At 42.9% G+C, this 21,193-nt stretch overlaps 2 protein-coding genes across 21 annotated transcripts in view; both read right to left on the minus strand.

The window, feature by feature from the left end:
* Positions 1–21,193, minus strand: part of SNCG (synuclein gamma) — a 389,209-nt gene that overhangs the window by 205,858 nt on the left and 162,158 nt on the right. The gene's annotated exons all lie outside the window — the stretch shown is intronic.
* LDB3 (LIM domain binding 3) overlaps positions 16,421–21,193 on the minus strand; it is a 71,661-nt gene continuing 66,888 nt past the window's right edge. For all 7 annotated transcript variants that reach the window (XM_050803849.1, XM_050803852.1, XM_050803848.1 and 4 more), the window contains one exon: positions 16,421–19,363. In XM_050803849.1, the coding sequence (XP_050659806.1) occupies positions 19,274–19,363 (90 nt within the window). In that variant the 3' untranslated portion in view covers positions 16,421–19,273. The remainder of the gene's footprint in view (positions 19,364–21,193) is intronic.

Here is a 21,193-nt window from a genome sequence, read left to right on the forward strand (position 1 = left end):
AAGATTAAAGCTGAGATAAATGGGGAGATAAAACCTAGATCAGGAGTGCAGATTCATTAACACCATACTGTGCCTACTGTCCATGGCTTACATGGTTATTGGGATGTATTCCTAGATGTGGTGTATCACCAGTGTGACCGGGCATACTAGTTTACCCATCGGATATGTTGCAGGTACCTGACCCTGTGCTTGACTCAGAAATTCAGAGAACAGGAACTGTCTCATTCTCACTCCATTGTATCCAGTGTGCTGCTTGGCACACCAGTAGGTAGTCAGTAAGTATTTATTAAATAAATGAGATACTTAATTTTGTTCTCTGTTGGTAGTTTGCCCTGGCACATTTCTTTTTATTTCTATTAACCAAGGCAGGGTTAGGTGTTTTGTTTGGGTTTGGTTTTCCATATTTTTGAGGATTAATGATAAAGCACTTACCTTGTTGGAATGAGAGTCTACTAACAAATCCTGTACATCATAACAGGACTATCGTCTAACAACTTTTTCTCAATAAGTAAACTTTAAAACAACTTCCTTTATTTTTTCAAAAGGATACATAGTCATATATGTAACCAGTAACCAATACTTGTCAGTGTTTTTTTAAAATGTAGATTATTTTCCATTTAGTTTGCTACCTACCTTAAAGCCCCTCTTCCTCCGATCCTGAATGCTGCTAGCTCTCCTTCTAATTGGTCATTCCCTCTTTCAATTAATGTTGCCCAGTTGTTTAGATTTCTATTGTGAAACACCGGTCCCATTAAATCTGAAAACACTGCTATAGAGCAACATTTCTGTTGTTAGACTGGTCTCACTACTTTCTGAAGAATGGACCATATTCATTCTCCATTTAATGCCCTTCTCCTCCCTATACTGCCTGAGAAGTACCTCTTCCAAGAAGTCATCTTCGACTACTCCATCCTCAATGCCTTAGGATTTTCTCTCAATGGTCTACATCACTGACTTTCCACATAGCTTAGCTGTTCCTATGTCTTTCTCCCAAATAAGTTTTCATACCTTTGTTCTTCAACACAAATAGGGGCCTCTCAGCCTGAGGGAGACAGGTTAGCGAATACCAAAATACACGTGATATCAAAGAAGCAGTCCCAGGCCACTGGAGCTTACCAGTTGTTGAATCCTTGCTTCTGCGAATCCATTGTTTTCAAAGTTGGCGGGTAGTTGCAAACTCCTTGATGCATCTGCTGTGCTGTTGCATCCTCCCTGCTGTCTATCTCCCCTACATAGGTACCACTGTCGCTATGGTCACGGTACTGAGCACCAGGGTTGCTAGGTTGCACAACTTTAAGGGGGTGCCATTCACAACCTGCCTGATATGAATGGTGCTCCATGGAATTATGCATTGCAACATCTGCACATGATCCTACCAAACACCAGAAAGTTCTACTCCAATGGTGGGGGGGGGCTAATCCCTGGCTTGCTTAAAGAACCCACTTTTTTATTGTGTAACATATACTTTTCAGGACATTTGACAAGATATGTTTAAGCATTTGTTAACTTTGTATTATAAAATATGTGTGTTTATAAAAAAAAAGATTATCCCAAAATAAAGAGAAAATGTTGGCAGTATTCTGTGGTGGCCTAATGGATGGTTATTATTTTCTTCCATAAGCTTTATCTCCCCCACAATGGCAATGTTACTGTTTTTTTGTTTGTTTTTTTTGTTTGAGACGGAATCTTGCTCTGTCGCCCAGGCTGGAGTGCAGTGGTGCAATCTTGGCTCACTGAAACCTTTGCCTCCCAGGTTCAAGTGATTCTTCTGCCTCAGCCTGCCGAGTAGCTGGGACTACAGGTATGTGCCAGTACGCCCAGCTAATTTTTGTTTTTTAGTAGAGTTGGGGTTTCACCATGTTGGCCAGGCTGATCTCAAACTCCTGACTTGTGATCCACCCACCTCGGCCTCTCAAAGTGCTGGGATTACAGGCGTGAACCACCGTACCTGGCCCAATGTTACTTTTATAATCAGAAAAGTAGATATTTTCGACCCTGGGTTTCAGCACCAAAAAAAAAGATTAGGTATTATTTAAAAGAACTAGTTGATTGATAAAATATAGAGAAAAATGAAAGTGACAAGTTGTATATTTGTCAGAATGAAGTCAGAATCCCATATAAGATATATAAGTAAAGTTTTTATTTATTTGATTGATGTGAATATTTTTTTACTGAAAAGAGTTATTCTAGGCCAGGCGCAGTGGCTCACACCTGTAATCCTAGCACTTTGGGAGGCTGAGGCAGGCGGATCACTTGAGTCCAGGAGTTCCAGACCAGCCAGGGCAACATGGCAAAACACCATCTCTATAAAAATTACAAAAATTAGCCAGACATGGTAGCACTTGCCTGTTATCCCAGCTACTCAGGAGGCTGAGGCAGGAGGATCCCTTGAGCCCAGAAGGCAGAGGTTGCAGTGAGCTGTGATCACGCAACTGTACTCAAGCCTGGGCAACAGAGGGAGACCATGTCTCAGAAAAAATAAAGAGTTGTTCTATTGTTATACTTGCAATAACACATCATACTCAACAGATTTTAACTATGTATACCATATGTCATCAAAACTAGGATACTGTTTCATTTTGGGTTTTTTCCCACCCAAAGAATAGCATGGATACTGTTGACTATAAGATCCATCATTGGCCGGGCGCGGTGGCTCACGCCTGTAATCCCAGCACTTTGGGAGGCCGAGGCGGGCGGATCACGAGGTCAGGACATCGAGACCATCCTGGCTAACACAGTGAAACCCCGTCTCTACTAAAGAATACAAAAAATTAGCCGGGCGTAGTGGCGAGCGCCTATAGTCTCAGCTGCTCGGGAGGCTGAGGCAGGAGAATGGCGTGAACCCAGGAGGTGGAGGTTGCAGTGAGCCGAGATGGTGCCACTGCACACCAGCCTGGGCCACAGACCAAGACTCCGTCTCAAAAAAAAAAAAAAAAAAAAAAAAAGATCCATCATTATTTTATGTACAACTAAGGAAGAAAAACCTTGCCAGTTAAACTCTGACACATTAAGATGTCGCAATTCCAGAGAATTTCAAATGTCAAAAAAAGTGTGCATCTGAGAATTAATGAAATATGGCATATTTTAATGCATCTAGAAGGCGAAGCAATGCCATACAGGCCAGCGTTTGAAATGTTAAATTTCTGAGTTTTTGATGTATAATCTTGTTATGCCTGATTCCTGAATAGCCACACTGTGGATGATACCACAAAAGCAGAGGCAGTGCAGTTCAACTGCATGTAAACATGTAAAGCAAACAAAAGTGAATAACTTATGATTCAGTCACATAACGTTTGGAAAAAACACTAACATCAAGTCATGTGCTGGATTATATTACAAATCAAAAATTTACTCTTTTTTTTTTTTTTTTCAGATGGGAGTTTCGCTCTTGTTGCCCAGGCTGGAGTGCAATAGCACAATAAAAATTAACTTTTTGACAGTTGTGTATACTGAAAATGTGTGATGACAAGAGAAACCAAATTTTAGAAGTTAACACGTAAGTTATTATCTTTGGGGAAGTCAAACTAAACATTCAGAAAAATCTCAGCAGTGTGGTAGAATGACTTTACATCTGTCCCGGAAACTGAACAATAGTGGTTGTTGCTTATGAGGCCATCAGGAAAAGCCAGCTGTGGATTTCTTTCTAGTACAATTAATTGCTTCCGCTGTATATAAAATTGAAAGAATTGGGTGCTTTAGTGCGGAAAAAGGATATCCTGCTACACTGCTCCTATTTCCTCACAAAGGCTATTAGTGAGCCTTTCACCATTAATTCACATGCATTGGATTATCCTGTGATGAAAGGCCAAAAGACTTTTCATTTTTATAGTCTCTTATCTCCTATTTATTTGGCACCTCTCTGGAGATACCTGCTCTTCTCCCAAGACCAGCTAATTGCTAGGATGTCAGAAGGTGGCTAATGACTGACTTCCTTTTCAGACACTGTGAACCCATCTCTGTGCTGCTTCTTGGGGTGGCTTTTCTTATTGCTGAGAAATATTCTGGGTTCTGTCATTATTTGAGGTAAAAAATGCTATCTTTTTTTTTTTTTTTTTTTTTTTTAAAGACAGTCTTGCTCTCACCCAGGCTGCAGTGCAGTGGTGTGATCACAGCTCACTGCAGCCTCAACCTCCTGGGCTCAAGCAATCCTCCCACCTCAGTCTGCCAGGTAGCTGGAACTACAGGTGCATACTGCCACATTCAGCTGATTTTTTGTATTTTTGTAGAAGCGGGGCCTCCCTGTATTGCCCAGTCTGATCTCGAACTCCTGGGTTTAAGTGATCCTCCCACCTCCGCCTCCCAAAATGCTGGGATTACAGGCGTGAGCCACTATGCCTGGCCTCAAGACTGTTCTTAAGGCCTGAGCTGAGCAGGTCAGAATCGACACCAGCACTGTCTAATAGAACTTTCAGTGAAAATGAAAATGTCCTGTATCTTCCCTGTTCCAACATGGTAGCCCCTAATCTCATGTGGTTATTGAGCATTTGATATGGCTAGACAGAGAAACTGAATTTTTAGTTTTATTTAACTAATTTAGAATTTATACAGTCACACATACCAAGCAGCTATTGTATGTACTGGCCAGTGCTGGTCTACATGAAGGATATATAAAAGAATCACTTGATGGTCTCAGTGCATACAATGGGCAGGGATTGAGGGTTGGCATTGAAAATGCAGCATCTCAGCTGGGTGCAGTGGCTCACGCCTGTAATCCCAACACTTTGGGAGGCCAAGGTGGACAGATCACTTGAGGTCAGGAGTTCGAGACCAACCTGGCCTACATGGTGAAACCCTGTCTCTACTAAAAATATAAAAATTGGCTGGGCATGGCAACGCATTCCTGTAATCCCAGCTACTTGAGAGGCTGAGGCAGGAGAATCTCTTGAACCCAGGAGGCGGAGGTTGCAGTGAGCCGAGATTGCGCCACTGCACTCCAGCCTGGGCAACAGAACGAGACTGTCTCAAAAAAAAGGAACAAAGAAAATGAAACATCTAAACAACCAGAAGAGTAGAATTGGATTGTTTGTAACACAAAGGATAAATGCCTGCGGGGATGGATATCCCAGCTTCCATGATGTGATTATTTTATATATATTATAATTTTTTTGTGTTTTTTTGTGATATATATAATATATATATGTACCCACAAAAATTAAAACAAATAAATGCCACCTTAAAAAAGAAAGAAAATGGGCTGGGCATGGTAGCTCACACCTGTAATCCCAGCATTTTGGGAAGCTAAGGCAGGCGGATTGCTTGAGCCCAGGAGTTTGAGACCAGCCCGAGCTACATAGGGAGACCCCTTCTCTACAAAAAATACCAAAAATTAGCTGGGCATGGTGGCACACACCTGTATCCCAGCTACTTAGGAGGCTGAGGTGGGAGGATTGCTGGAGCCAGAGAGGTCGAGGCTGCAGTGAGCCACGTTGGCACCACTGCACTCCAGTCTGGATGACGGAGTGAGAAAAAAAAAAAAAAGAAAGAACAGGTTCTGAAACCATTGGCTGAATTGAGGGCTCTGGTAGAAAGACCACACATTCAGGGATCTTTTCTGTAGTTTGCTACTAGAGAAGTTTCTCTAAACATGCAGAGTACCAGAAATGGGGGTTGCTATTCAATGGATATAAAGTTTCCGTTTATATTAAGTGTTCTTACTACCGATTTTTTTGTTTGTTTTTTTGAGATGGAGACTCACTCCGTCACCCAGGCTGGAGTGCAGTGTCACGATCTTGGCTCACTGCAACCTCTGTCTCCCGGGTTCAGCGATTCTCCTGCCTCAGCCTCCCAAGTAGCAAGGATTACAGGCACACACCACCACACCCAGCTAATTTTGTATTTTTATTTTATTTATTTATTTATTTATTTATTTTTTGAGACAGAGTCTCGCTCTGTCACCCAGGCTGGAGTGCAGCGGCCGGATCTCAGCTCACTGCAAGCTCCGCCTCCCGGGTTTATGCCATTCTCCTGCCTCAGCCTCCCTAGTAGCTGGGACTACAGGCGCCTGCCACCTCGCTCGGCTAGTTTTTTTAGTAGAGACGGGCTTTCACTGTGTTAGCTAGGATGGTCTCGATCTCCTGACCTCGTGATCCGCCCGTCTCGGCCTCCCAAAGTGCTGGGATTACAGGCTTGAGCTACCGCGCCCGGCCTAATTTTGTATTTTTAGTAGAAATGGAGTTTCGCCATGTTGGCCAGGCTGGTCTCAAACTCCTGATCGCAGGTGATCCGCCTGTCTCAACCTCCCAAAGTGCTGAGATTACAGACGTGAGCCACCGCATCCGGCCGATTCTGATGTGAGCCACCGCATCCGGCCGATTCTTTAAAAAAAAAAAACAAATTTTTTGTCTGGGCGCGGCAGCTCACGCCTGTAATCCCAGCACTTTGGGAGGCCGAGGCAGGTGGATCACAAGGTCAGGAGATCGAGACCATTCTGGCCAACATGGCGCAACCCCCTCCCTACTAAAAAGGCAAAAATTAGCTGGGTGTGGTGGCATGCACCTGTGATCCCAGCTACTTGGGAGACTGAGGCAGGAGAATTGCTTGAACCCAGGAGGCGGAGGTTGCAGTGAGCCAAGACAGCACCACTGCACTCCAGCCTGGGTGACAGAGTGAGACTCCCTCTCGAAAAGAAAAAAAAAAGCACAATTTTTTAGTGATAGAAACTAGCCAAAATGCTAAGTAGCGGTTGTCTCCCGGTAGTAGGACTATGGTCACTTTTTTTTTTTCTTTCTGCCTATGTGTGTTTTTCAGATTTTATTTAATAAGCACATATTCCTTTCTTGATTAGACAACATTAAAGAGAGCTAAACCCATTCATTTCTTTATTACCCCAATTTCAAATTGAAGTGGTTTCAACCAACTCTTTCTCTAAGAGAGAGAGTAGTCATTTTGAAATACTGTTTCTTCAAAAATTACTTCAGGCAGCACTTTTTAGTTGAGAGATCTGTATTCCCTAAACTAGCGTGAATAGCATCAGAGACCTGTGTTTGGGGTACCCTAGAACCCTACTAAGAAGAATCAGGGAACATCCTTCTGGAAGACATGGCTCCAGACCTGGAGCAATCCTCTCACTTAGGCATTCCCTGGGCATTGTGCCAGGATCCACGCATTTCTAGACTACAGTCCGGAATATCAGAGTCAAGGCCCAACAGGTTAAGGAGGCTCGTGGACTGACAAGGGCTCTGGTTTTACCACTGAGAAGAGAACCATAAAAAGAAGTCCTCATTTCCTAAAAGTTCAGACATGATCGTACAGGTTTAATTAGCAACAGCGAGCTGTTTACAGCAAAGTATAAACTGTATAAAGCAGACCTCAGCGGACACTCCCAGAGGATGTCCTGTGAACTCTCACTTCCCCAAGTCCAGATTCAGCAGAGCTGGGTTGGTGAGGTAGGGCGCTGCAATGCCAGCCAGAGGAGTAGCCCAGAAACCCCTTTCCAGAACTTTCTTTGACCAAAAGAAATGGCCAAAGAGTTTTTTCTTCCTTGAAACTTGAAGCCAATCCCACTATTTTCTTGACTGCCTCTGCATATCCACTAAAAAGACTCTTGAGAAACAGGCTTAGCCACATGATGTGGTGAGAAGAACACAAACTTTGCAATCAGAATCCTGGCTGTACTTGCCGGTTTTTGACCTTGGGCAAAGTTTGTCAGCCTCTCAGAATCCCAGTTTCTTCATCTATAAAATGGGAATAAATAATACCAATCTCATGGGACAGATGTCAGAATTAACTGAGATATATGCAAAGTGGTTGGCATAGAGTCAGCACTCAGTGAATTTTAGTTACTTTCCTTTTCCTTCTAGAAAGTGATTGGTCCATTAGTGTTTGTGTTGAAGGGGAGAGAAAACAAACTGTAAAACTCTAAGTGAGCCTTACTTCAAATACAGCCCAGTGCAGTTCAGTAATTAGTATATGAGTTCTGCTTCAGCTTGGGCTGGGCTCCAGTTCTTCATTCCAGCCTTAGCTCTGGAATTTCCTTCTCTAGAAAACCTTGGCTGCCCACTCCCAGGCTGGGTTAGTGGCCTGCTGAGCAGTCCTTTAGCACTTACCTGGCCGCCTGCTTCGCAAACTGAGGCACCTAACACTGAATATGGAGTACAAAGGTTATAGAGCATCTTCTCCAGGGCGTCTTTTTTTTTTTTTGGATAATAATAACTTAAAACAGAGCATGATTTTTTAAAGCTAAAATATTAGATTGTAAGAGAAATTTTACAATTGCAGAAACTTCCTAGGGGACATGTGTTTACTGTCCTTTGCTTGTAGGTCTGCTTTATATAAAGTTGAAGAAACGTTTATTGCCTTATGAGAGTGAAATTATACATAACTTAATTACCTCCTCAACCAGACTATGAGTTCTGTGAGGCAAGGATTGTGTCTCATTTGCCTCTGAATTCACAAGAAAGTGCTTAGTTATTTAGCATGAGGCCTGGCTCAAAGTAAAGGCTCAATGAATGTGGAACTAAACTCAACTCTGTCTTCCTCCCTGCTTCTGATGAATATAGTATTTCCATCAAGGAAAGGACTTCACATCAAGTGCCTAGTGGAGAGAGGTATTTTGGGGAGTTGTATTTTTATCTGTCTAAACCTTGGCTTCCCTACCTGGTAGAGTTGTGAAGATTCAATGAGAAAAGATACATAAAGTGCCAAGCACTGTGCATAAGCATAGAAGGTACACACACACACACAAACAGTAACAAAACTTGTTTCCTTTTCTCTAAAGTCACATTCTCGTTATTAACCTACAAACTATGACATTACCTTGGTCATTTTAATCATTCCAAGCAACTAAAAAAGGACCTCGTATCTATGGCTCAGGTCTGAGCCACTGCCTCGGGCTTCTGCAACACCCTATCTGTCCTCTTAAACTCCCAACCTAATATTACCGTACCATTCAACAGCTTGTTTACTGTTTGGGTTACCTTCCCATTAAACCTGGGCTTACAAGATAGGGATAATTCAACTAGAAGGTGGAGAGAGGTAACCGCTTCTTAGGAGGAGGGAGCAGAGCCATTTCCAGCCTTACCTCACTCAGTAATCTGATTTCCCCTCCCAATTCCAGGACATGTCTTGGCCCTGGTTCCAGGAACAGTCCTGGACAAATGTTGCCAATTCCTAACATAGAGCATGAACCAGGGAATCAGGATCCGAAAATGGCTGTGTCCTTTATTCTTTTTGCCTGAGTCTAGAGTAGCTTTACCAGGAAACTAATGCAGCTTAAACTTCAAGGCCCCTCCCTCACTTCCAAAGACCCCCATGAGTGCTAAGAGTTGCTGCAATATTCTAGGTTGAGAGGGAAAGCTAGTTTGCAATCAGGGAACTTTTTTTTTTTTTTTTTTGAGACGGAGTTTCACTCTTGTTGCCCATGCTGAAGTGCAATGGTGCAATCTCGCCTTACTGCAACCTCTGCCTCCCGGGTGCAAGCGATTCTCCTGCCTCAGCCTCCCAGGTAGCTGGGATTACAGGCATGCACCGCCATCCCGGCTAATTTTTGTATTCTTAGTAGAGACGGAGTTTCACTGTGTTGGCAAGGATGGTCTTGAACTCTGCACCTCAGATGATCCACCTGCCTTAGCCTCCCAAAGTGCTGGGATTACAGATGTGAGCCACCGTGCCCGGCCCTGGGAACATTGTTATGTAAGCTTTTCTGATAACTTGCCTAAGTAGGTCTTACAAGAAAGTGACCTAGAGTTCTGGGACTCCACTCATTTGTTGTGATTTTGTCATCACTCTAAATGAATACTCAATTTGGTGTTTGCAGTTACTGTAACCCCTTTTTTTCTTTTTCTTTTTTTTGAGACAGAGTCTCACTCTGTCGCTTAGGCTGAAGTGCAGTGGTGTGACCTCGGCTCACTGCTACCTCCGCCTCCCGGGTTCAAGTGATTCTCCTGCCTCAGCCTCCCTTGTAGCTGTGATTACAGACACTTGCTACCACGCCTGGCTAATTTTTGTATTTTTAGTAGAGACGGGGTTTCACCATGTTGATCAGGCTGGTCTCAAACTCCTGACCTCGTGATCCACCCACCTTGGCCTCCCAAAGTGCTGGGATTACAGGCGTGAGCCACAGTGGCCTGCCAGCTTTTTTTTTTTTTTAACAAGGTCTCGCTGTGTCACCCAGGCTAGAGTGCAGTGGTGTGATCACAGCTCACTGCAGCTTCCATCTCCCGGGCTCAAGCGATCCTCCCACCTTAGCCTGCAGAATAGCTGGGACTACAGGTGCATGCCGCCATGCCCAGCTAATTTTATATTCTTTTTTTTTTTTTTTTTTTTTTTTTTTTTTTTTTTTTTTTGGCTCACTGCAACCTCCACCTCCCGGGTTCAAGCAATTCTCCCATCTCAGCCTCCCGAGTAGCTGGGATTACAGGCGCACACCACTATACTCAACTAATTTTTATATTTTTCATAAAGACGTGGTTTCACCATATTGGTCAGGCTGGTCTTGGGCCCCTGACCTCAGGTGATCTGCCCACCTCAGCCTACCAAATATATTCTTTTTCTCAAATATGGCCCCCACAAAACACTGGATTCCAGGCTGAGTCAGGCCCTTCTCCAATCTGTATCTACTTTTCTACAATGCCTCCCTCTCCTGCAGCTCGCCAGAAAGTCACAAGTAGGACGAGAGGGGCTCCGCAGGGATGTGGAGGTGACCACATGCAAGACAGAGTTGCCAGCGCCACTTACGTTCCTTCTACCCTAGGCACACATTGGCCTAGGATGCTTTGCAGTGATTCTTCTTCCACAAATGCTGGGATCCTCCAACATTCCTAGTGCTTCTATTTGAAATTGTTTTCAGGATATCCTGAATTCAGGATAATACCCATCCTGAATTCAGCATTGGACATTGTATTAGTTGAGATTCTTTTGTTTGCAAATGACAGAAACCCAATTTAAACAAGCAGAAGGAAAAAGGCAAGAACTAGACTTTGAACCAAAGTTAGATAAAGGGAATAACTGATTTGCAAATGGAAAGGTAGTCTGTAAGAATTTACTTAATAAAATATTTGGGGTTTTGAATAGAATTTGTTTGTGAAAAATAGCACCCTGTTCTCAGCTAAGCAATAACAATTATGGCATTCTTTGGTTATTTCAATTCTGTTTCTTTTTTTTTTTTTTGAGATGGAGTTTTGCTTGTGTTGCCCAGGCTGGAGTGCAGTGGCATGATCTTGGCTCCCGGGTTCAAGCGATTCTCCTGCCTCAACCTCCCAAGTAGCTGGGATTACAGGCATGCACCACCACGCCTGGCTAATTTAGTATTTTTAGTAGAGACGGGGTTTCACCATGTTGGCCAGGCTAATCTTGAACTCCCGACCTCAGGTGATCTGCCCTCCTCAGCCTCACAAAGTGCTGGGGTTACAGGCGTGAGCCACCGCACCCAGCCTGAATGATTATTTCTTTGTAAACAGACAATTTTTAAATAATGTGAAAATACAGGAGTGTTTTAGAAATACCGAGGAGGGAACACTGGCCCGCTGTGGCCAGGACGATGGTGCATCACGAGAAGGTAGCACTTGTGGTGGAGAAGTGAGGTTGGAGAGACACAGCGGCCTGGCATACGGGACTTGTAAATGCAGGTTAGTTTGGGCCCTGTTGAGGGATAATGAGAAGACATTTATAAGTTGTGCAGGACCATTTACTTATTTTTTGGAGAGATTTATTTTTGGAAAGATCCTGAATGGGAACGGAATCGGGGTGGATAGGGAGCAACATGGAGACAAGGAGATCAGTTGGGAGATCAGTTAGGAAGCTGCTGAGATGATGCAGAAGAGAGATGTTTTTTTAAAGGCGGGAGTCCTGAGGATGAGAGGAGAAAACAGAGTCAAGACAGGTTCAGGAAGTACATGGGCAGCCTGTGGTAATTATTGGTTGTCAGAGCAGTATGGGAGAAGACATTAGGATGCTCCCAGATATTTGGTTTCAATGATTGGGTGGTGCCTACAATTCACTGAAAGAAAGAATACAAGAGGAGAAGCAGGTTGGCTAGGAGGATGGAGAACTAAGTCAGTGGCAGCCCTGGAATTCCTCTATGGAAGGCATTCAGTCAGAAAGTATGCGGGATTTGTCTTGAAAGTATAGTTCCAATTATAAGCATTCTGCATTTATTTAGCATGCATGCTCAGATAGGATAGCATGGATGGCAGATTATTTGAAGGCCTTCTCAATAGAAGTTTAATCACCTTGTTTAACCAGACAAGGATATATGAATAACATAAATGTTTTGCATTCAAAGGGAATTTACCAGGCAAATAATAAACTGAAGACCTCATCTCGCATTACATTTTCATAAAGGTTTGTTTGCTTAGCTACTTGGTGGTCAAATATTTCAGTTTATTTCTGTTCTACTCTCAATGGCTTCATTTCTAGAAAGTTGCTATATTTCCTTTTATATCATTTGTTTTCAAATAAGTTCAGGGTAAAATCCTCTCATAGCATTTTTTTTTCTTTTTAATAATGAAGACCCTTCTGAGGGTACTATGTTTAACAAAATCAAACTCATTCTTTTTCGAGGTAATCTGTTTCTAGGAATTACTGAAAAGTAAAAGGAAGTTTTCCATAACATGTTTGATTTTTAGCACCTGAATCAGACCTTGAAAGAGCTGTGCAATTACAAATAGAAGCCACATCTTATTGTTTTGATACTTCTTGAAGCTATAGCATGGATAACAGAATGTCACATCATGAATTCGGCACTGGACGTTATATTAGTTGAGATTCTTTTGGTTGCAAGTGACAGAAACCCAATTTAAACAAGGTCAAGAATAAAGGGAAGGCCAGGTGCAGTGGCTCATGCCTGTAATCCCAGCACTTTGGGAAGCTGAGGTGGGTGGATCACTTGAGGTCAGGAGTTCGAGATTAGCCTGGCCAACATGGTGAAACCCCGTCCCTACTAAAAATACAAAAATAAGCTAGGTGTGGTGGTGCATGGCTGTAATCCCAGCTACTTGGGAGGCTGAGGCAGGAGTATTGCTTGAACCCAGGAGGTGGAGGAGGTTGCACTGAGCCGAGATGGCGCCACTGTACTCCAGCCTGGGCGACAGAGTGAGACTCTGTCTCAAAAATGAAAAAAAAAAAAAAAAGAATAAAGGGGAAATCGAGCAAACCAAGGAAAAGGTAAGTGTGGAGCCTTGGGAATGACAAGATCCAGGAGCCATCACACTGGCAGAACACGCCATCTCTCTCATTTCAATTCTTTGCTTCCCAGTGCCTGTTGGCTTCATTCTGTCCTAGAGTAAACAGACTTTCTTCATACGAGCGGGAACAGAGGGCCTGTTGGACTCATTCTTCCAGCTCAACCACAAGTAAGAGAAGAGAGTCTCTCTCCAAGATCTGGTTTTAACAGTCTCAGGGAAGAAGAATTCTGATTGCTCTGGCTTGGTTCACAAACCCACTTGTTGAACCAATCACTGCACCTAAAGGGGCAGGGTCTGTATCAGAAGAAAGGATAGAAGCATACACAGATGGCCGTTCATCCAACCTGTGAAGCAGGTGGGCTTGGGTGGCTGTGGGACATCCACGTGAGGCAGTGAGGCAAAATCTGGACACATGAGCCTGAGGCTCAGAGGACAGCACTGAACTGAAGACATTCTGTCTGATGGCTCAGAAAGTTGCTGATTGCCTTGACAAAGTTAATGGCAGGATTTATTCCACAAGCTCAGTAGATAGATTAACCCATGATCTTTATTCTCAGATAACCCTTCATATGTGTGTTAATAGAGGCTTAACTAGAATCAGATAGTGAAGTTCATAGTTATAAAATAAATTGTTTTTACAAGAAAGTAGGCCAGGCACAGTGGCTCATGCCTATAATCCCGGCACTTTGGGAGGCCGAGGTGGGCAGATCATTTGAGGTCAGGAGTTTGAGACCAGCCTGGCCAACATGGCGAAATCCTGTCTTTACTAAAAATACAAAAATTAGCCAGGCATGGTGATGCACACCTGTAATTCCAAATACTCAGGAGGCTGAGGCACGAGAATCACTTGAACCCGGAAGGCGGAAGTTGCAGTGAGCTGAGATTGCACCACTGCACTCTAGCCTGGGTGACAGAGTAAGACTCTGTTTCAAAAAAAAATTTTTAATAATTAAAAATAAATAACTTTTTTCTAAAAAAAAGAATATCGGCCGGGTGCAGTGGCTCACTCCTGTAATCCCAGCACTCTGGGAGGCCAAGGCAGGTAGATTACTTGAGGTCAGGAGTCGAGACCAGCGTGGCCAACATGGTGAAACCTGTCTCTGCTAAAAATAAAAAAATTAGCTGGTGTGGTGGCAGGCACCTGTAGTCCCAGCTACTCAGGAAGTTGAGGCAGGAGAATCGCTTGAATGTGGGAGGTGGAGGTTGCAGTGAGCCAAGATTGCACCACTGCACTCCAGCCTGGAAGACAGTGAGACTTTGTCTCACAAAAAAAAAAAAAAAAAAAAAGTCAAAAGAAAAAAGTAAACTCCATGACAGCCGAAGTTTTTATCTGCTGTACTCACTGTCATGTTGTCAGTGTCCAAAGCAGTGCCTATTCGTGTCACTAGTAGATGCTCAATAAATATTTGTTGAAAGAATGAATGAATGAGCAAATAAACAAACAATATTTATTCTGTCCACAAATCCTTAGGAGGGCAGAAATTACATACAAGTTAATTATACCAAATTCTGATTTTTGCTTCATATTTCTGGGCTGTTAGTAATTTTTTTTTTTTTTTTTTTTTTTTTTTTTTTTGAGACAAAGTCTTGCTCTGTCACTCAGGCTGGAGTGTAGTGGTGTGATCTCAGCTCACAGCAACCTCTGCCTCCTGTGTTCAAGCAATTCTCCTGCCTCAGCCTCCCAAGTAGCTGGGATTACAGGTGCCTGCCACCACGCCCAGCTATTCTTTTTGTATTTTTAGTAAAGACTGGGTTTCACCATGTTGGCCAGGCTGGTCTCGAACTCCTGACCACAGGTGATCCACCCACCTTGGTCTCCTAAAGTGCTGAGATTACAGGCATGAGCCACTGTGCCTAGCCACTATTTGTATATTATTTATTCTTGCTGCTGGTTTTTCCAGTGGATTTTTCCTGTATGGGTAAGGGGAAAGAGTTAAGAAAAGGGAGCAGGAATGAGGGCTTTGGGTCCCACTCTGTATGGGTAAGGGGAAAGAGTTAAGAAAAGGGAGCAGGAATGAGGGCTTTGGGTCCCCACTCTATTGGTGATAATAACAACTGACATTTGTATTACAATTTTCTTCCAAAAGTTACTACATTTGCTTCTCAAAATATCCCTGTGAAGCAGATGCCATTACCTTCATTTTTAGATAGATAAACAAGCTTAGAGAGACTCTCCCAATACCACTCAAGTGGTATTAAGTCAGCCTCCATCTAAACCCTAGTCTTATCATGCCAAAGTCCATGTTTATTCCATGGCACCTGGCTGCCTCCCTCGCTGGTTGTGTAGGCTGAGAAAGCCACTTCCCCTTTCTGGGCCTCAGTTCCTGCATCTGGAAAAATGCCTAGGTGATCTCCTAGATTCCTTTAAATTCTATGAGTCTAGCAGCCTTTTCTTCTCCATCATCTATTTTTAAAATTGTTATAGCTTTAAGAAGTACTAAAATGATGAGATGTGATTTCTGTTTGTAATTGCACAGCTCTTTCAAAGTCTGATTCAGGTGCTAAAAATCAAATACGGTATGTACAACTTCCCTTTACTTTTCAGTAATTCCTAGAAACAGAATACCTTGAAAAAGAATGAGTTTGATTTTGTTAAACATAGTACCCTCAGAAGGGTCTTCATTATTAAAAAGAAAAAAAAATTCTATGAGAGGATTTTACTCTGAACTTATTTGAAAACAAATGATGTAAGAGGAAATATGGCAACTTTTCTAGAAATGAAGCCATTTAGAGTAGAATAGAAATAAATTAATTGGAAATATTTGACCACCAAGTAGCTAAGCAAACAAACCTTTATGAAAATATAATGTGAGACGAGGTCTTCAGTTTATTATTTGCCTGGTAATTCCCTTTGTATGCAGAACATTCATTTTATTCACATATCCTTGTCGGCTTAAACACGGTGATTACACTGCTATTGAGCATCAGGGCAAGTAAGTTGTGTTTCTTCCCACAGAATGTTTTGTTTTGTCTCCAACTTCTATTTGTGCCCATATAGAAGTAAGCTACTTCTGATGTGACGTGAAAAACTTTACACAGAAAAATCTGTATTTGCACATCCTTTGGGGGGCTTTTATTTTTGCTAAAAAGTAGAATTCACACAGGAGAAAAAAAAACATGCAAAATATTTTTGTGCACACTTTTAACAGGCTACATTCCACTTCTGAAATCTTACCCAAAACAAAACAAAAAGTCCCAAAGCCAGAATACTGAGTTAAAAAGTTAACATTATAAAAGCTAGGTTCCTAACACAAACACTGCAGATATAAGCTGCAGATATGTCACTCCATTGCAAAAAGTTGTGTTTATCTTTTTTTTTTTTTTTTTTTTTTTTGAGACGGAGTTTCACTCTTGTTGCCCAGGCTGGAGTGCAATGGCATGATCTCGGCTCACTGCAACCTCCACCTCCAGGATTCAGGAGATTCTCCTGCCTCAGCCTCCCAAGTAGCTGGGACTACAGGCACCCGCCACCACACCCGGCTAATTTTGTGTATCTTTAGTAGAGATAGGGTTTCACCATATTGGCCAGGCTGGTTTCAAACACCTGACCTCAGGTGATCCACCTGCCTCAGCCTCCCAAAGTGCTGGGATAACAGGCGTGAGCCACGGCACCTGGCCTATAAATGTTAAATTAATGTCAACAATGAGGAGACAAGAACTGTAGTTCCAAAGTGTGCTCCCCACCATGGATTATGAAAAATTTTGTTTGGTGTTGTAGGACATCCACAATGTAAACTTGAGCTAGACACAGCCTTATTCCTGACACTACACCAGACTCACAGACACTGAGTGAACCACACTCAAAACTACCTTCTTTTCCTGCTACATTTTAAGTGTTGGGTTTTTTTTTCTTTTTTTTTCTTTTTTTTAAAAATTTTTTGCTAGTTTTGTTTTTTTTTTTTTTTGGCAAATAAGAGTCCCTCAGAATCTATACTTGCTCTGAAATGTAGAAAAATTGATTCAATAAAGGACTGTGGTAAAACTATCCTTTAAGATATTTCACTTTTCTTCTTAATGATCATATGCTTTTTAATGATCGTATGTGTGTGTGTGCGTGTGTGTGTAAAACCTTTAAAAAGAGATTTTGGAAACTGAATTCTAGGGAACGTTTTTTTTCTTTCTTTCTTTCCTCAAGACCAGTCCCTGACAATTGAATAGATAGTTTTCGGAGAAAACGACTTAGGGCCTGTCAGTACAGTCAGCAACCTCCTTGTCCTGGCCTATTTGAACTTTCCAAAAATAACAGAATGCTCCAAGGTATTTGTCTGCAACTCCTGACAAATCTCCAGGCAGTCCCAGCAGATTTTACTCTGCCTGCTGCTGTGTATTCACCTTCTCGCAGATCCAAAGGTAGGAAGGGCCCTGTGGCAGGAGCACATCCATGTCCCTCCCTGGTGCTCCCTGGGGGAGATGGGTGGCTTCCTACTTGGAAAAAAATAGGGGCTTCCTGCAGCTAGGGACACAGCTAGCTGCTTCCTTCTCCCTAATGGAGAGGAGACACTCAGGTAAGATGGCAGTCTGCTGGAAGTCTCAGTCCTTAGAAGAAAAGAGTTCTAATACATTCCCATAAAATATTTCAAACGTGCAAAGAGAAAAATCCAAAACAGGAGTAAGAGCAGAATAGAGTGAGTTGGAAGACAGCCTAAATAGCGTGCTCAAGTGAGAAACACTCATGCAAACTGCCTGCATCAATGCCATGTTTTCGATGAGCATATTATCAGGGCTTCCTAAAGACGAAAGTGACTACACTATTTCCAACCACAGAATCTAAACTGCCTTATTTATCACCAAACAGCTTTAAGATGCTTACCTAACTCAAACTATCACTAGTATCATAAAGTAGTTTGAAGGCCCCTCTACTTCAATAAATACTTAAATAATAGCTAGATCAACTCAGCTCATACATTTTCAAAATATTGGCCAAAACAGCAAATGCATATATATCAGTGCATCTGTTCCTTCCAGCAGCTAACACAGTTGTACAAACTCAGTGTGCTGCATTTTAAGGAACATTTGAAATGGATGGTGCAGACCTGAAGGTGGGAGGTCCTGCCTCCTCGTGTGTTCTTACTGAGGGTGGCAGAAAGTAAGTTTTCTCTTCCCCACCCATAGTTTGGGCATGTGAGCCTATTCTGCCATCCTGTTTCAGACACTGTCTCTCTGTCTCTCTTCTTTTCCACAGGCCACCAAGCCTATTTGAGATGGAGGGTACTGGGGGAGACATCGTAAGTGAGCAGTCACAGGTTGGGGTGAAATTCATGCACACGACTGGACACTCATACTAACGAACCCTTAAAGCTAAACAAAGGCCAAAGACAACCCAGAGCCTTTAAAAAATCTCTCACACACCACAGAGCAAAACTGGAAAAACCCAATTCTACTTTCCCATCACAATTCAAAAAGGAGCTAAGCCTTCTGGGGACATTGGATGTTTCAGACTGCGAGAGGGTGGCTGACAGGGCCATCTTTTCTCAGCTGTCTGCAACCTGAGCCAGAGCCCTTCCTGGAGCCCTGGCAATTGCCCAGTGGCTCCCAGAAGACATCTCTTTGGACGTCCGGGCTCCCATTAGAATGTTTCAAGTTTGTTCAAGGTCTGAAGTCTGATGCGCAGAGGTAGCTCCATGACGCTAGTAATGGAATAACACTTCCTTTTTTGGTGAGGAAAGCCCAATGGGTCTTAGCTAACAAGCTCTCAGCTATGACTCTAAAAATACCCTGCAGCGAGTGCTGTTTGGCACTTCAATTTGTTTGCCAGGGGAGCGCTTAAGAACTCCACAGAATGCTTCAGATTCTCCACAGCTGCTCTGAGCTCTGTCCTCCTCTGGTGACCGCAGGAAGTGTATCGCTTTGGGAAAGCTGCTTGTTGCTTTTCACTTTTGAGTTCTTGGAATTCTGCTCTAAATGTCTGAAGCACAATTCCAGTCTTAGATTAATAACTAGCTTGGTTTTGAGTCTTCATTTGGCTCCTAGTCTGAACTATGCAAATACACGATTTGTGTACAGAAGAAAAAACCTAAAATTATACTTCCAAAGGGCTCAGTTGCTTCCTCTCTCTCCCTGTTCCCCTCAGAAGAAACATCAGCCTCCCGAATCCTTTGTTGCCAGCAGCAGGAGCAGCTCTGGGCCTCATCAGCACAGGCGGCCTCAGCCGCCTACAAGTTGATGGTGTGTGCGTGCTTCTTGCACAGGGGTCTGTCCTTCTTGGAGTAGAACGGCTGCCCCTCCAGATTCACATGGCAGACCTGGAACAGAGAACAGACCTGTGTGAGACCCATGTGGCGGGGGACATGGGCAGATTTCAATCGCTCTTTTAAGAAAAAGCCCTGGCCAGGTGCGGTGGCTCAGTCCTGTAATCCCAGCACTTTGGGAGGCCAAGGCGGGCAGATCACTTGAGGTCAGGAGTCCGAGACCAGCCTGGCCAACATGGCGAAACTCCATCTCTACTAAATACAAAATATAAAAATTAGCCAGGGGCACGTTGGCATGTGCCTGTAATCCCAGCTACTCGGGAAGGTTAAGGCAGAAGAATCTCTTGAACCTGGGAGAGAGAGGTTGCAGTGAGCTGTGATTGTGCCACTGCACTCCAGCCTGGGCAACAGAGTAAGACTCTGTCTAAAACAAAGAAAGAAAGAAAGAAAAAGCCTTGCCCCATGCATTGCAGAGAAAAGGCAACAGCCTATTTCTCCCATTATGAATTCTTAACGACAGAAGCAGAGTACATGGGTTGGACTATGTAAAAACTAAGATTCCTGAAGAACACAGAATAAAATCAAATGAAATTAATTAAATTTAATGGAATAGAGAAAATACACACTATGAAGCTGACCAGTTCATGCTATCCAAAATGTATAGAGTCAATGCAAGTTCACAAGTCAATATACCACAGAGAGGATTCACATCTAAAGAAAATAGTAAACTAACAAACACATCAGAGAAGATTGTACTCACTAATAATTAAAGAAAAAGCAAATTAAAACTGCCCTGATGCCAGGCGCAGTAGCTCATGCCTATAATCCCTATGCTTTGGGAGGCTGAGGCAGGAGGATTTTTTGAGGCCAGGTGTTTGAGACCAGCCTGGGCAACATAGTGAGCCTCTGTCTCTACCAAAAAAAAAAAAAAGATTAGTTAAAAAAAAAATTATAAGAAAAACTGCCCTGAGATAGCACTAGACACCTATTAATCTAGCAAGACAAATAAAACAAGAAAACCTCAATGGCTTGTCACCTTTAACCTAACATGCCTCTAGCCAAAAAGCTTAAAAAAAAAACCACAAAGTATTCAATCAAAAATCAGCAATGCCAAAAAGGAACAAGGCCTACTGGTGGACTGCTGGAGACACACGAGTGAGCTCAGTGTTCCATAGGGAATCTGGCCATGTTGAACAAGAACCACTGAGATGTGCCTACCCTATAACCCAGTAATGCCACGCTAGAGAATTTATCCTGTAGAACCAACTCTGCAGAACAAGAAAGCAACCTGTGCTCAACTAGAAACTGAAAACTACTAAAATTTCTCTCAATAGGGAGATGATTCAGTAAATTTTCAAGGTATATTTTTCCAATGGAATGCCACCATTTAAAAAGATAGATATGGGCCAGGCACGGTGGCTCATGCCTGTAATCCCAGCACTTTGGGAGGCCAAGGCAGGAGGACCACAGGATCAGGAGTTTGAGATCAGCATGACCAACATGGTGAAACCTCATCTCTACTAAAAATACAAAATTAGCCGGGTGTGGTGGTGTGCGCCGGTAATCCCAGCTACTCAGGAGGCTGAGGCAGGAGAATCGCTTGAACCTGGGAGTCCGAGGTTGCAGTGAGCCAAGATTGTACCACTGTACCCCAGTCTGGATGACAGAGTGAGACGCTGTCACAAAAAAAAAGAAAAAAAAAAGATATGGAAAAGTATGCAGAGAAATATACAAAAAACAAAAGAGATGAAATTCTTTTTGTGTTTTTTTTTTTTTTTTTTTTTTTTGAGATGGAGTCTTACTCTGTCACCCAGGCTGGAGTGCAATGGTGTGATCTCGGCTCACTGCAACCTCCACCTCCCAGGTTCAAGCAATTCTCCTGCC

This window comes from Macaca thibetana, chromosome 9, assembly GCF_024542745.1.
Source record: "Macaca thibetana thibetana isolate TM-01 chromosome 9, ASM2454274v1, whole genome shotgun sequence".
Lineage (NCBI taxonomy): Eukaryota > Metazoa > Chordata > Mammalia > Primates > Cercopithecidae > Macaca > Macaca thibetana.